General features: G+C 65.3%; 1 protein-coding gene across 3 annotated transcripts in view; it reads left to right on the forward strand.

The window, feature by feature from the left end:
- Positions 1–15149, forward strand: part of LOC309584196 (uncharacterized protein) — a 33604-nt gene extending 18455 nt beyond the window's left edge. Inside the window, exons 6-14 of one of the 3 annotated variants that reach the window (XR_014227202.1) lie at positions 1135–1185; positions 2025–2057; positions 2170–2220; positions 2309–2389; positions 2474–2588; positions 2731–7418; positions 9483–12226; positions 13841–13912; positions 14574–15149. Coding sequence is in view for 1 of the 3 variants with exons in the window: in XM_082300141.1 (XP_082156267.1) it covers positions 1135–1185; positions 2025–2057; positions 2170–2220; positions 2309–2389; positions 2474–2588; positions 2731–7418; positions 9483–11244 (6781 nt within the window). In the remaining 2 variants the exon portion in view is untranslated. Of the gene's footprint in view, positions 1–1134; positions 1186–2024; positions 2058–2169; positions 2221–2308; positions 2390–2473; positions 2589–2730; positions 7419–9482; positions 13913–14573 lie in introns of those variants that run through there. The other 2 variants (XR_014227203.1, XM_082300141.1) reach the window with 2 other exon arrangements.
- Positions 15150–16211: the final 1062 nt, after the last annotated feature.

A 16211-nucleotide genomic window follows, 5' to 3' on the forward strand; every position in this document is an offset into this window, starting at 1 on the left:
AGGGAGATTTGGGGGGTCTGGAGTGATTTTAGGGGGGTCATAGGGACATTTTAGGGACATTTTAGGGAGATTTGGGGGTTCTGGGGTGATTTTAGGAGGGATTTGGTGTCCTGGAGGGATTTTTGGGAGATTTGGGAGTCTCTGGGGTGATTTTAGGGAGATTTGGGGGGTCTTGGGGGTTGATTTTAGGAGGGATTGGGGGTCCTGGAGTGATTTGAGGGGGATTGGAGGAAGATTTTGGGGAGATTTGGGGGTTCTGGAGTGCTTTTAGGGAGATTTGGGGGGTCTCAGGTGATTTTAGGAGGGATTGGGGGTGCCAGGGGTGATTTTAGGTGGGATTGGAGGGAGATTTTAGGGAGATTTGGGTGGCCTGGGGTGATTTTAAGGAGATTTGGGGGTCCTGGGGGTTGATTTTAGGAGGGATTGGGGGTCCTGGAGTGATTTTAGGGGGATTGGAGGAAGATTTTAGGGAGATTTGGGGGTTCTGGGGTGATTTTAGGTGGGATTGGGGGTGGTTTTAGGGAGATTTGGGGGTTCTGGGGTGGTTTTAGGGAGATTTGGGGGTTCTGGAGGGATTTTTGGGAGATTTGGGAGTCTCTGGGGTGATTTTAGGGAGATTTGGGGGTCCTGGGGGTTGATTTTAGGAGGGATTGGGGGTTCCAGGAGTGATTTTAAGGAGATTTGGGGCTCCTGAGTGATTTTAGGAGGGGTTTGGGCTGCCAGCAGTGGATTTGGGTGTTCTCAGGGTGATTTTGGGGTGATTTTGGGGGGTTTCAGGTTTCTGGAGGTGATTTTGGGGGGGTTTGAGGGGGTTTGGGCATCCTGGCGATGGATTTGGATGTCCTGGGGTGATTTTAGGGGGGATTTCGGGAAGATTTTGGGAGGGTTGGGGCTCCCAGGAGTGAATTTGGGGTGATTTCAGGGGATTTGGGGGAATTTACGAGGCTCAGGGAGATTTCAGAGTGGTTTGCAGGAAGATTTTAGGGACATTCCGCTGCATTTTGGGGCTCCCAAAAAAACATTTTTAGGGCAACTGCAGAACTTTGGGCACCTGAGGTAGAACTGGGGTGAATTCGGGCCAAATTTTGGGTGGAATTTGAGGCATTTTGGGGCTTTCCCATCCCCCCTCCCCAGGTCTGCCAGTCGCTCTGGGGAGAGGAAGAAGAGCAAGAAGAAGAAGCACAGGTGAGGGGGCGTGGCCTGGCTAAGGGGGGCGTGGCCTGGCTAAAGGGGGTGTGGCCCAGCTCAGGGGGCGTGGCCAATGCTTGGCTGAGGGGGTGTGGCCACACTCAGGTGAGGGGGCGTGGCCTGGCTCAATAGGAGTGACTTGGCCAAGGGGGCGTGGCCTGGATAAAGGGGGTGTGACCACAGTCCAGGTGAGGGGGCATGGTCTCACTCAAGGGAGGGCGTGGCTTGGCTGAGGGGGGCGTGGTCTAGCGCAGGGGGTGTGGCTTGGCTCAAGGGGGCTGGCCAGTGCTTGGGTGAGGGGGCGTGGCCTGGCTCAAGGGGGCGTGGTCATGGTGCAGGGGGCGTGGTCTGACTTGGGAGGGTGGCCAAGGCTTGGCTGAGGGGGTGTGGCCTGGCCGAGGGGGTGTGGCCACACTCAGGTGAGGGGGCGTGGCCTGGGCCCAGATAAAGGGGGTGTGGCCATTGTGAGGGGGCGTGGCCAGTGGCTGGTTGAGGAGTGGGCGTGGCCACTAGGGCACAGCAGGTTTCCGCTGGCTAAAAAGGGGGCGTGGCCACCGGTAGAGGGGGCGTGGCCACTGGCAAATAGGGCGTGGCCGGGGTAGGTGGAGGAACGGGTGTGGCCACTAGGGGGCAGCACATGCTCACTGACTAAAAGGGGGCGTGGCCACAGGTAAAGGGGGCGTGGCCAAGGGCTGGTTGAGGAGTGGACGTGGCCACTAGGGGGCAGCACACTCCCACCGACTAAAAGGGGGCGTGGCCACAGGTAAACAGGGCGTGACCACACGTTCCAAGTGGGCGTGGCCTCGCTAAGCCCCGCCCCTTCCCCCTCCCCCCAGGTCTGAATCGGAGGCCAAGAAGCGAAAGCACCGGTAAGGACTGGGGGAGAGGGGGGGTGGGGTGGGGGGGGGGGTCTCACGGTGGGCGTGGCCTCCCTGTGACCCCTCCCCCACCCCCCCAATGACGTCACCACCCCTCCCCCAGCTCGCCCAGCCCCAAGGCCAAGCACAAGGCCAAGGAGAAGAAGCGCAAGAGGTGAGCCCCTCCCCCACCCCCTCCCCCACCCCTCGCACCCCTCCCCCCACACCCCCCACCCTCCCTCACCTCTGCCCCTCCCCCACAGGTCCACCAGCCAATCGCAGAAGCCGGAGCGCTCTTCCTCCCCGGCCGGCTCCTCCTCCTCCTCCGGCTCCTCCCGCAGCAGGTGAGCCCCTCCCCCACCTCCCACCCCTCCCCCCCACTCTGCGGCCCCTCCCCCCCACCCACGCCCTTCCCCCCGCCCCCGCAGGTCCCGCAGCGCCACGGCCCCGACCCCGACCCCGGCCCCGGCCCAGCGCCGCGAGGAAGAGGAGCCGGCGCCGCCTTCGGCCTCACCTGCCGCCGCCGCCCCTCCCCCGCCGCAGGTGAGCGCCGGGGGCGGGGCCTGGGGGAAGGGGCGGGGCCCTGGTGTGTGTGGGGGGGGGAGGGGAGGGGTGGGTGGTGGGGGAGGGGCTTTCACCTCTCCCCCCTCCCCAATTTCTGACCCTTGCCCCGTTCTCCCGGCAGGAGCCGCAGCCGGAGCCGCTCGCGCCGTCGCCGGCCCCGTCCCCTCCCCCCGGCGCCGTCGCCGCCCCCGCGGAGCCGCCGCCCGTGAGCCCCGCCCCGGCGCCTGCCCCTCCCCCCTCCCCGCCCCGCCCCGCCCCATCCCCCACCCCCCCACCCCCCCCCAAACGCTCCTCGGCCGCCCCTCCCCCCGCCCCTCCCCCTTCCTCCTCTTCCTCCTCCCTGCGCCGCTCCCGCTCCCGTTCCCGTTCCCGCTCCCGCTCCCGCCGCCGCGCCCCCCGCGCCTCGCGCCGCTCCCGCTCCCGACCCCGCTCCCGCCGCCGCTCCCGTTCCCGACCCCGCTCCCGCCGCCGTTCCCGCTCCCGTACCCCGCTCTGGACGCCCAACGCCACCTCCCCGCTGCGCTGGCCCGCCGTGGCCACCGTCACCCCGCTGACCGCGCCCGCGCCCGCCCGCTCCCGCTCCCGCTCCCGCCCGCGCCGCCGCTCCCGCTCCCGCCGCCGCTCCCGCTCCCGCCGCTGGGGCCGCTCCCGATCCCGCTCCCGCTCCCGCCGCCGTTCCCGCTCCCCCATCCGTCGTTCCCGCTCCCCTCTCCGCCGTTCCCGGTCTCCCCTGCGCCGTTCCCGTTCCCGCCGCCGTTCCCGGTCTCCCCTGCGCCGTTCCCGTTCCCGCCGCCGTTCCCGTTCCCGCCGTCGTTCCCGCTCGCCCTTGCGCCGCTCCCGCTCGCCCTTGCGCCGCTCCCGTTCCCGCGGCCGCCGCTGCTCCCGTTCGCTGTCGCCTTCTCCCGACAGCCGCCGGCACCGGCATCGCGGCACCCGCCGGAGCCGCTCGGAATCTTCCGGAAAATCCCGACGCGGCGGCGCCCGGCGCAGCCGTTCGCTGTCGTCTCCCCTCCCCAAAAAACGGGCGAGGCCCCGATCCCGTTCCGGCTCACGCCGGCGCCGCGGACGCAGCGACAGCCCCTCCCCCACCCCCGGCAGAACCTCGCCCAGCCCCCCCAAAGCCTCCCCGGCTCCCGCTGCCCCTCCCCCCACCGTCCCCTCCCCCACTCCCACCCCTCCCCCAGCTCGCCCCAAGTGGGTCCCGCTGGCCGAGCTGCACCCGGCGGCCCCGCAGCCACCCCGGGCCACGGCGGCCACACCGGGGGTGACCACGGCCACCGCGGCCGCGTCCAAGTGGGTCCCTATCGGTGGAGCTCAGCCCCTCCCCCCGCAGCCGGCCCCACCTGGCACCGAGCAGGGCACGGCTACCAAACCCTCTCCCGAGGCCACCCCCACCAAAGCCACCCCCGAGGCCACCCCTGCGGTCAGCGAGGCCGCGGCAGCGACGGCGGCGACTCCCGGGGCCACCACGGCGGCCACGGCGGCCGAAGAGAAGCCGCCGGCGGCTGAGGGGCCAGCGGGGCCGGCGACGTCTCCAGCGGCCACCAAAACATCGCCGGGGCCACCAGCGGCCAAGACAGGCAGCGGCGAGGCCAAGCCGAGCGCCGGCGAGGCCAAAGCGGCCGGGAACGACACCAAAGCGGCCGACGGCGACGCCAAAACGACCACGGGCGACGCCAAAGTGGCCACGGGCGACCTCAAGCCGGCGCCGGCCCCGTGCCAGCCCCTCGCCAAGGCGCCGGCCCCGAACGTCCCCAAGGTGGAGGTGACGCCCCCGGCCGCGCCCAAGGCCGTGCCCGTGGCGTCCCCCGGCGTCCCCAAGTCGCCGGTGCCACCCCCGGACACCAAACCGCCGGCCCCGGCCGCGTCCCCGACCGTCCCCAAGTCGCCGGTGCCACCCTCTGACCCCAAACCGGCCACACCCTCCGTGCCCAAAGCGGCCCCGGCGCCACCGGCCGAGCCCAAACCCGCGGCCACCCCGGCCCCCAACGCCGCCCGCGCCGCCCCGGCGCCGTCCCGGCCGTCCCCGCGCTTGGGCGCCTTGGGGACGCCGCCGCCGCCACCCCCGGGGCTACCGCGGGCACTGGCGCGGGCCCCCGCCGGCACCTTGGGCACGCTGCTGCCGGCCGCCCGCCTCAGCCTGCCCTCCTCGCCCGTGGCCGCCTCGGCGCTGCCGCCACTGGCCCACGTGGCCCTGGGCACCGGTAAGGCCACGCCGCGGCTCGGCCTCGCCAGGGCGCCGGTGCTCGACATGCCCAAGGTTGCCGGTGTGGCCACCAAAGCCACCAATGTCCCTGTGGACGGCAAGGCCGGTGTGGCCACCGCCCCGAAAGTCACCGTGGGCGTCGTGTCCGGGGACACCAAGGTGGCCAATGCCAACGCCGCGGATGCCAAGGCTGTTGTGGCCACCCCGAAGGCCGCCGGCGGCGTCGCCACGGACGCCGGCGTTACCGCTAAGGCCGCCCTCGTTCCCAGCGGCGGCCCCACCGCGGCCAGCAGCGCGGTCAGCAAGGTCGCCAACGCCGCCGGAGCCGCCCTGGCTGCCACCCCGAACGCCGTCGGTGCCACCCCCGGGGTCACCGGCAAGGCCGCCAGCGTCACAGTGGGAGCCGCCACCAACGCCAGCCCCGGGGCCACCAACGTCACCGCCAGGGCCACCAACGTCACTGCCGGGGCCACCAACGCCAGCCCCGGGGCCACCAAGCCCGGCATCGTCACCGTGGGCGCCGTCCCCAGGGCCACCCCCGGGGTCCCCGCGGGCGTCAGCCCCCTGGGCGCTGCCATCCTGCGCGCCAGCGCCGACGCCACCGCCAAGGCCACCGCCATGGCCAGCGCCATGGCCACCACGCTCGGCGTCGCCAGGACCGGCCTGGATGTCCCCAAGGCCAGCGGCGCGACCAGTGCGACCAGTGTGACCAGTGCGACCAGTGTGACCAGTGCGACCAGTGTTGCCGCGACCCCTGAGGCCACCAGGGTTGTGCCCGGGGTCACCAGAGCCGGTGTGGCCGTGACTGGGAGCGTCACCGGTGCCACCAGTGCTCCCAGTGTCACCAGTGCCACCAGCGGCGCTCCAAGGGCCACTGGCGTGAGCGGCGTGACCAGTGTGACCAGTATGACCAGTCCTGCTCCTTCTAGTGTCAGCAGTATGACTGGACCCGCTCCTCCCAGTGTCACCAGTATGACCAGTTCTGCTGTCAGCGTCACCAGTATGACCAGTCCTGCTGCCGGTGTGACCAGTACACGCAGCGTGACCAATGCTGTGGCTCCCAGTGTCACCAGTGCCACCAGCGTGATCAGTGCGACCAGTGCTGCTCATCCCAGTATGACCAGTGCGACCAGTGCTGCTGCTCCCAGTGTGACCACTGTGACTAGTCCTGCTCGTCCCAGTATGACCAGCGCTGCTGTTCCCAGTGCGACCAGTCCTGCTCGTCCCAGTATGACCAGCGCTGCTGCTCCCAGTGTCACCAGTGCGACCAGTCCTGCTCGTCCCAGTATGACCAGTGCTGCTGCTTCCAGTGTCACCAGTGCGACCAGTCCTGCTCGTCCCAGTGTGACCAGTGCGACCAGTCCAGCTCATCCCAGTGTGACCAGTGCTGCTGCTCCCAGTGCGACCAGTATGACCAGCGCTGCTGCTCCCAATGTGACCAGTCCTGCTCGTCCCAGCATGACCAGTGTGACCAGTCCTGCTCATCCTAGCATGACCAGCTTGACCAGTCCGGCTCCTCCCAGTATGACCGGTGCGACCAGTCCTGCTCGTCCCAGTGTGACCAGTGCGACCAGTCCTGCTCGTCCCAGTGTGACCAGTGCTGCTGGTCCCGGTGTGACCAGTCCGGCTCCTCCCACTGTGACCAGTATGACCAGTCCTGCTCATCCCAGTATGACCGGTGGCACCACTGCTGCATCTCCCAGCGTCACCAGTGCTCCCAGTGCGACCATCGCTGCGGTCCCCAGTGTCCCCAGCGCCACCAGTATCACCAGTACCGGCGTGGCTATGACTCCCAGTGCCACCAGTATCACCAGTACTGGTGTGGCTGTGGCTCCCAGCGCTCCCAGTGCCCCCAGTCTCACCAGTACCAGCGCGGCTGTGGCTCCCAGTGTCACCAGTACCACCAATAGCGGCGTGGCTGTGACTCCCAGTGTCACCAGTATCACCAGTAGCGGCATGGCTCTGGCTTCCAGTGCTCCCAGTATCACCAGTACTGGTGTGGCTGTGATTCCCAGTGCTCCCAGTATCACCAGTACCGGCATGGCCGTGGCTCCCAGTGCTCCCAGCGCCACCAGTATCACCAGTACCGGCGTGACCATGACTCCCAGTGCCACCAGTACTACCGTGGCCAGTGCTCCCAATGTTACCAGTACCGGCGTGGCCGTGACTCCCAGCGCTCCCAGTGCCACCAGTACCGGCGTGGCCGTGGCTCCCAGCACTCCCAGTACCACCAGTACCGCCATGGCAGTGACTCCCAGCGCACCCAGTACCACCAGTACCGCCGTGGCCGTGGCTCCCAGTACCGCCACCTCCGCGCCTCAGAGCGTCACCAGCGCTCCCAGTGCTCCCAGTATCACCAGTGCCGTGCCTCCGAGCATCCCCGGTACCACCAGTGCCACCAGTGCCGCCGTCCCTATGGACACCAGTGCTCCCAGTACCACCAGTACGGCCCAGGCCGCCGTCGCCAAGAGCTCCTCGTCGTCGTCATCGTCGTCGTCGTCCTCGTCCTCCTCTTCCTCCTCCTCCTCTGACTCCGACTCCGACTCCGATTCCAGCTCCAGCTCTTCCGACTCCGCCCCGCCCTCGCCGGCCCCGCCCACTGGGTGAGTGCTCCCCTCTCATTGGCTGCGGCCTCCCTAAGCCCCGCCCACAATGAGTGCTCCCCTCCCTAAGCCCCGCCCACTGTGACTGCTCCCCTCCCTAAGCCCCGCCCACAATGAGTGCTCCCCTCCCATTGGCTGCGGCCTCCCTAAGCCCCGCCCACCGTTTGAGAGCTCCCCTCCCATTGGCTGCACCTCCCTAAGCCCCGCCCACAATGAGTGCTCCCCTCCCTAAGCCCCGCCCACAATGAGTGCTCCCCTCCCATTGGCTGTGGCCTCCCTAAGCCCCGCCCACCGTTTGAGAGCTCCCCTCCCATTGGCTGCACCTCCCTAAGCCCCGCCCACAATGAGTGCTCCCTTCTCATTGGCTGAGCCCTCCTTAAGCCCTGCCCACAATGAGCTTCTCTCCCATTGGCGTCACCTCCCTAAGCCCCGCCCACAATGAGTGCTCCCTTCTCATTGGCTGAGCATTCCTTAAGCCCCGCCCACAATGAGTGCTCCCCTCCCATTGGCTGCGACCTCCCTAAGCCCCGCCCACAATGAGTGCTCCCTTCTCATTGGCTGAGCATTCCTTAAGCCCTGCCCACAATGAGAGCTTTTCTCCCATTGGCTGCAGCCTCCCTAAGCCCCACCTACAATAAGTGCTGCCCTCCCTAAGCCCCGCCCACAATGAGTGCTCCCCTCCCATTGCCTGCACCTCCCTAAGCTCTGCCCACCGGGTGAGTGCTCTCCTCCCATTGGCTGCACCTCCCTAAGCCCCGCCCACAATGAGTGGTCCCTTCTCATTGGCCGAGCCCTCCTTAAGCCCCGCCCACAATGAGCTTCTCTCCAATTGGCTTCACCTCCCTAAGCCCTGCCCACAATGAGTGCTCCCCTCCCATTGGCTGCGACCTCCCTAAGCCCCGCCCACCTTGAGCACCCCCTCCCATTGGCTGCACCTCCCTAAGCCCCACCCACGAGTGCTCCCCTCCCTAAGCCCCACCCACAATGAGAGCTCTTCTCTCATTGGCTGCACCTCCCTAAGCCCCGCCCACAATGAGTGCTCCCCTCCCATTGGCTGCACCTCCCTAAGCCCCGCCCACAATGAGTGGTCCATTCTCATTGGCCGAGCCCTCCTTAAGCCCTGCCCACAATGAGCTTCTCTCCCATTGGCGTCACCTCCCTAAGCCCCGCCCACAATGAGTGCTCCCCTCCCATTGGCTGCGGCCTCCCTAAGCCCCGCCCACCGTTTGAGAGCTCTCCTCCCATTGGCTGCGGCCTCCCTAAGCCCCGCCCACCGTTTGAGAGCTCTCCTCCCATTGGCTGCGGCCTTCCTAAGCCCTGCCCACAATGAGAGCTCCCTTCCCATTGGCTGTGGCCACCTTAAGCCCCGCCCACCGGGTGAGTGCTCCCTTCCCATTGGCTGCACCTCCCTAAGCCCCGCCCACAATGAGTGGTCCCTTCTCATTGGCCGAGCCCTCTATAAGCCCCGCCCACAATGAGTGCTCCCCTCCCATTGGCTGTGGCCTCCCTAAGCCCTGCCCACCGTTTGAGTGCTCCCCTCTCATTGGCTGTGGCCTCCCTAAGCCCCGCCCACTGTGAGTGCTCCCTTCTCATTGGCTGAGCCCTCCCTAAGCCCCACCCACAATGAGTGCTCCCCTCCCTAAGCCCCGCCCACAATGAGTGCTCCCTTCTCATTGGCTGCAGCCTCCCTAAGCCCCGCCCACAATGAGTGCTCACCTCCCATTGGCTGCGGCCTCCCTAAGCCCCGCCCACTGTGACTGCTCCCGTCCCTAGGCCCCGCCCACTGTGAGTGCTCCCTTCTCATTGGCTGCAGCCTCCCTAAGCCCCACCCACCTTGAGCACCCCCTCCCATTGGCCGAGCCCTCCCTAAGCCCCGCCCACTGTGACTGCTCCTGTCCCTAGGCCCCGCCCACTGTGAGTGCTCCCTTCTCATTGGCTGCAGCCTCCCTAAGCCCCGCCCACCTTGAGCACCCCCTCCCATTGGCCGATCCCTCCTTAAGCCCTGCCCACCACAGCCAGGCCCCGCCCCCCCATCCCCTCCCTGACCCCTCCGTGTCCCCGCAGGTCCCCGAGCGCCGTTGCCGCCGCCGCCGTCGCCACCGTGGCCACCGTGGCCACCGTCCCTGGAGCGGGGCCAGCTGCCGAGCCCCCCGCGGGTCCCCCCTCGGCCGAGGGCGTCCCCGGCCCGGCCGTGGCCGTCCCCCGGCGCAAACGGCGCCGCTCTTCCTCCTCCTCCTCCTCCTCCTCCTCGTCCTCGTCCTCCTCCTCCTCTTCCTCCTCCAGCTCCTCCTCCTCCTCCTCCTCCTCCTCCTCTTCCTCCTCGTCCTCCTCTTCCTCTTCCTCCTCCTCCTCTTCATCCTCCTCCTCCTCCTCCTCCTCCTCCGAAGCCGCTCCCGAAGCCCCTCCCGAAGCCGCCCCTCCCCCCGCCTCCACCTCCCCCGCCCCAGCCCCGGCCACGCCCTCCGAGCCCCCCGCGGCCACCCCGGCCACGCCCTCCCCCACGGCGGCCACGCCCACCACCACCTCGGCGGCCACGCCCACCAGCACGGCCACGCCGGCCACGCCCACCACGGCCACGCCGCTGCTGTCACTCAAACCCACGGCCGTGGGCGGGGCCTCGGCGTTGCCCCGCCCACCCGGCTCGCTGCTGTCACTCACACCCGGCGGAGGGCGTGGCTTGCGGCCCTCGCCACGCCCACCCGGCTCGCTGCTCTCATTGGCCACCGCCAGGGGCGTGGCCGGGCGGGGCGGCGGCCCCTTCCCGCTATTGGCCGCCCGCAGCCCAGGCTCCGCCTCCTTCCAGCGGGCGGCCGCGCCCTTCCTGGCCACGCCCACCCGCGGGGGGTGGAGCCCCCGCTCCCCCTCCTCCCCCTTCCTGCGGGGAGGGGGCGTGGCCGGGGGGGCGTGGCCGCGGCTGGGAGGGGGCGGGGCTTGCCTGCACCGTTTCCACGGCAACCTGGGGGCGGGGCTAGGTTGCTCTGCCCGCTTAGGGGGCGGGGCTTGCCTGCACCGTTTCCACGGCAACGCCGGCATGGGCGTGGCCTCGGTGGCGGCGGCCAATCGGATCAGCCCCTGCGGCCACCGCGGCTGCTGCTACCACGGGAGGGGCGGGGCCGGGCTGGGAGGGGGCGGGGCCACGCCCCGAAGCCCCTCCCCCTTCGCCATGACCCCCAGTATGGCCGCCCGTATGGCCCAGTACTCACTGGGCTCCTCCCAGTACTCGCTGGGCTCTTCCCAGTGCGGCGCCGCCGCCGCCCAGTACGGCGCCGCCTCCTCCCAGTACAGCGCTGCCTCCTCCCAGTACGGCACCGCCTCCTCCCAGTACGGCACCGGCGCCTCCCAGTACGGCGCCGCTTCCTCCCAGTATGGCACCTCCCAGTTCAGCACCGGGACGGCAGCGGCGCAGTACCAATACCAGTACGCCCAGTTCGCCTCCCAGTACTCCCAGTACTCCCAATACGCCGCTGACGGCTCCCAGTACGGGACGGGCGGCACCGCCGACGCCTCCCAGTACGCCACCAGCGCCGCCCAGTACGCGGCCAGCGCCGCCCAGTACGCGGCGTCCGGCGCCGGTGCGGCCGCGGCCGCGGCCAGCGCGGGGGGAGGGACGGCCGCCGAGGCCTCCCAGTACGCCGCGGCTACTGGGAACCAGTATGGGAGCGGGGCAACCGCAGCGGGGGGGGGAGGGGGCACGGGGACAGCGGGAGCGGGGGGAGGGGCGGCCACGGCGGCCACTTGGGGGGGGGAGGGGGGGACGCAGGAGGGGACGTGGGCGGGGAGTGGGGGAGGGGTGAGCTGGGGGAACTGGGTGTCCCCTGCCCAGTAAGGGGCGTGGGGGGAGGGGTAGGGTGGGGTTTGACCCCAAATCCGTGAGGTTTGACCCTAAATCCGTGGGGTTCGACCCCAAATCCGCAGGGATCGAGCCCAAATTTGGGCAGTTTCGGCTTCGATTCAGAGAGGTCGCGACCCCGAATTCCGGGAGTTTGGCCCCGAACTGGGAGGGGTTTGAGCCCAAATTTGGGGGTTGTGGTTGCAAACTGGGAGGGTTTGAGCCCAAATTTGGGGGTTTGAGCCCAAATTTGGGGGTTGTGGTTTCAAACTGGGAGGGTTTGGCCCCAAATTTGGGGGTTTGAGCGCGAATTTGGGGGTTTGGCCCCAAACTGGGAGGGTTTGAGCCCAAATTTGGGGGTTGTGGTTCCAAACTGGGAGGGTTTGAGCCCAAATTTGGGGGTTTGAGCGCGAATTTGGGGGTTTGGCCCCAAACTGGGAGGGTTTGAGCCCAAATTTGGGGGTTTGAGCGCGAATTTGGGGGTTTGGCCCCAAACTGGGAGGGTTTGAGTCCAAATTTGGGGGTTTGGCCCCAAACTGGGAGGGTTTGAGCCCAAATTTGGGGGTTTGAGCGCGAATTTGGGGGTTTGGCCCCAAACTGGGAGGGTTTGAGCCCAAATTTGGGGGTTTGAGCGCGAATTTGGGGGTTTGGCCCCAAACTGGGAGGGTTTGAGCCCAAATTCGGGGGTTTTGGTTCCAAACTGGGAGGATTTGAGCCCAAATTTGGGGAGGTTTGGCCCCAAACTGGGAGGGTTTGGCCCCAAACTGGGAGGTTCAACCCAAAACCGGGGGGGGTTGGGGATCCCAAGCCCAAATTGGAAAGGTTTCGCCCCAAATTTGGGGTTTTTCGCCCCAAATCTGCGGGGCTTCGGCCCCCTCAGGGGGCGTGGCCAAGGCTGAAGCCCCGCCCCTCGCCGGAGGCGGAGTCAGCGTCGGCAGCGCCCGGGCTCGGCCCCTCCCCCTGCACGTGATTGGTGGAGGTGAGAGCCGGGGGCGGGGCCTGGGGGAAAAGGGGCGGGGCCACGGGAGCGGGGCGGATTTTGGGGTGGAAATCGGCACTTTCGGGGTGGATTTGGAGGTGGGTTTTGGGCTGAAAAGATGCGGTTTTGGGGTGGGTTTGGTGGGGGTGCGAATTCCCAGTTTAGGGATGGATTTAGGGGCTGAGAATTGCCCGTTGCAGGGTGGATTTTGGGGTGAAAGTTCTTGGTTTTGGGGTAAAAAAAAAAAAAACCAGTTTTGGGGTGAAAATTCTTGGTTTTGGGGTAAAAAAAAAAAGCCCGATTTTGGGGTGGATTTTGGGGTGGAAAAGGTGGAGTTTGGGGGTGGATTTGATGGTGGAATTTGGGGCGGAAATGTCCGGTTTCAAGGTGGATTTTGGGGCTGAAATTCCCAGTTTGGGGGTGGAGTTGGCGGTGGAATTTGGGGTGGAAATGCCGGATTTTGGGGGTGATGTTTCGAGGTTAAAACGCGCGGTTTTGGGGGTGGATTTTGGGGTTGAAGTTCCTGATTTTGGGGGTGATGTTTTGAGGTTAAAATTCCCAGTTTGGGGGTGGATTTTGGGGTTAAAGTTCCCAGTTTCAGGGCAGATTTTGGGGTTAAAACACCCACTTTGGGGGTGGATTTGGGGGTTAAAATTCCCAGTTTTGGAGTGGATTTTGGGGTGGAAATGTCTGAATTTAGGGGCCGATTTTTGGGTCGATTTTGGGGTTAAAGTTCCCAGTTTGGGGCTGGATTTTGGGGTGGAAATGCCCAGTTTGGGGGCAGATTTTGGGGTTAAAGTTCCCAATTTGGGGCCTGGAGTTTGGGGTTGAAGTTCCCAATTTGGGGGTGAATTTTGGGGTGGAAATGTCTGAATTTAGGGGCCGATTTTTGGGTGGATTTGGGGGTTAAAGTTCCCAGTTTGGGGGTGGATTTTGGGGTTAAAATTCCCAGTTTCAGGGCAGATTTTGGGATTGAAGTTCCCAGTTTGCGGGAGGATTTTTGGGTTAAAAATTCCCCATTCGGGGCTGGATTTTGGGGTTAAAACACCCAGTTTGGGGGTGGATTTGGGGGTTGAAATTCCCAGTTTGGGGCCTGGATTTTGGGGTTAAAATTCCCAGTTTCAGGGCAGATTTTGGGGTTGAAGTTCCCAGTTTGGGGGAGGATTTTTGGGTTAAAAATTCCCCATTCGAGGCTGGATTTTGGGGTTAAACCACCCACTTTGGGGCTGGGATTTTGGGGTTCAAATTCCCAGTTGCAGGGCAGATGGTGGGGGTTCAAGTTCCCAATTAGGGGCTGAATTTTGGGGTTAAAATTCCCAATTTAGGGCTGGATTTCAGGGTGAAAATTCCCAGTCTCAGGACAGATTTTGGGGTCCCGTGAGGTGAATTTGGGGGGCTCATCCGGGTCCTTTTGTGGGGTCTCATCCGGGGTTTTTTTGGGGCTCGTCCGGGGATTTTTTGGGGCTCGTCCGGGGATTTTTTGGGGCTCATCCGGGGATTTTTTGGGGCTCGTCCGGGTTTTTTTGGGGGCTCATCCGGGGATTTTTTGGGGCTCGTCCAGGGTTTTTTTGGGGTCTCGTCCGGGACCGAGGCCTGACCTGGTCCCCCTTGCAGGAGCTGCCCTGGGGCCGAGGTGGCACCGGGGGTGGTGGCACCTGTGGGGCGACCGCGGTGGCCTCGTGTGGGGTGAGCATCGGGGGGAGGGGGTTTTGGGGACCCCCGGGGTGGGATTTGGGGTCCCAGGGGGGACTTGGCCCCCATTTTGGGGATGGGTTTGTGGGGAAAAGTGAAAACGCCCGGTTTTGGGGTAAAAAACACCCGGTTTTGGGGTAAAAACGCCCATTTTTGGGGTGGAATTGGGGGTAAAACCCACCCAGTTTTGGGGTGGATTTTGGGGTTGAAATGCTTGGTTTAGGGGGCGGGGTTTGGGGTAAAATGAGCGGATTTTGGGGTGAAAATGCTCAAGGTTGTGGTTGGATTTTTTGGGTGGAATTTGGGGTGCAAACGCTCAGTTTAAGGGGTGGGGGTTTTTGGGGTGAAAATGCTCAGTTTTGGGGGGGGGGTGGGTTTTGGGGTGGGGTTGGGGATAAAAATGCCCAGTTTGAGGGGTGGATTTGAAAGCAAAATTTGGGGTGAAAATGTCCACTTTTGGGGGTGGATTTGGGGGTGAAAACAGCTCGATTTGGGGGTGGATTTTGGGGGGTAAAAATACGCAGGATCAAAGTGGATTTTGGGGTTGAAACGTCCATTTTGGGGGTGGATTTTGGGTCAAAAATTGGGGGTGAGAATGGCCAGTTTTGGATCTGGATTTTGGGGTGAAAATGCCCAGTTTGGGGGTTGTTTTTAGGGTGAAAATGCTCAGTTTGCAGGTGGATTTTGGGATGAAAATGCCCACTCTGAGGGCGGATTTTGGGGTAAAAATGTCCACTTTGGGGGCTGGATTTTTGGGGGTGAAAATGTCAAAATTTGGGGTTGGATTTCGGGGTAAAAAAATCCCCACTTTTGGGGTGGGTTTTGGGGTAAAAACGCTCAGTTTGGGGGCGGATTTGGGGGCAGAGTTTGGAGGTGGAAACGCCCGGTTTAAGGGTGGATTTCAGGATGGAATTTTCCATTTTGGGGGTGGATTTTGGGGTAAAAAATCCCCACTTTGGGGCTGGATTTTGGGGTGGAGAAATCCACGTTGGGGGTGGATTCTGGGGTAAAAAATCCCCACTTTGGGGGTGGATTTTGGGGCAGATTCTGGGCTGAAAAGGCCCTGGTTGGGGGTGGGTTTAGAGGGTGGAATTTTGGGGTAAAACCACCTCGTTTGGGGACGGGGGGAAGGGGGCAGCTTTTGGGCTCGGTTTCGGGGTTAAAGTGCCCGTTTTAGGGGAGGAATTTGGGGTAAAACCCACTCACTTTGGGGGTCAGATTTTAAGCTGAAAACGCCCATTTTGGGGGTGGGGTTTAGGGGTGGGATTTTGGGGTGAAATTGTCCAGTTTCGGTGGGGGGGGGGGGGGGGGGGAAAGGGTGGAAAGGAGGGAGGGGATGGATTTTTGGGGCAGATTTGGGGGATTTTGGGGGTCTGGGGGCTTTGACCTGTGGCCCATTGCAGGATCTGTGGGGCCCGTGGGGCACCTCGAGCCCACGAGGGCACCCAGGGGTGAGTCCTGACTTGGGGGGCAGAGCCGGACGTGGAAGGTTCCGGACGTGCTCTCGATGCTTTGGGGTCATTTGTGGGCTCGGGAGGGTGCCAGGGGTCACTCCAGGGGGTGGGGTCACCCTAAGGTCACTCAATGGGTGGGGGGGGTGGGTGGGGGGAGGTCCAGGGTTACTCCAGGGGTCACCCCAAGGTCACTCAGGGGGTGGGTGCGCCCAGGGGGTCACTCTGTGGTCACTCCTCAAGGTGGGGGGGGTGGGGTCACGCCGGGGCTACTCATTGGGTCGTGTTGGTGGCCACTCTGTGGGGTGGGGCCGGCCGGGGGTCACTGCAGTGGTCACTCTTGGGGGTGTGTGGGGGGAGGGGGGAGTGGGGGGAGGTCACTCTGTGGGGTTCCCCCCCTCCCCCCTTTTGGGGTCACTCCGGGGGGGTCACTCCTCAGGTCCCCGCGGGGTCACTCAGGGGTCACTGCGGGGTCACTCCGACCCCTCCCCCCCCATGCCGGCGGTGCCGCTCCAGGGACCCTCAGGAGCCGCTCCCGGGGCCGGTACGTGTGGGGGGAGGGGCCCCGAAATTGGGGCCGGGACCCCCCAAAACAGCTCCGGGACCCCCCCCCCAAAAATTGGGGTCTGGGGGGGGGGAGGGGGGAATCACAACCCCCCCCCCACCCCTCCCCCCTCCCCCCCCCCCGCCGTGGGGCAGCCGTGGGTCCTCCCAGCCGCTGGGGGGCGCTGTGGCGCGGCCCCGCCCCCCCCCCCCTCCCCTCACCCCTCTCTTCTCTTGCAGCTCCGCTCCCCGAAGCTCCGCCCCCGACTCCAGGCCCCGCCCCCTTTTCTCCTGACCCC

This window comes from Coloeus monedula (genome assembly GCF_965178545.1).
Source record: "Coloeus monedula genome assembly, chromosome: 37".
Classification (NCBI taxonomy): domain Eukaryota; kingdom Metazoa; phylum Chordata; class Aves; order Passeriformes; family Corvidae; genus Coloeus; species Coloeus monedula.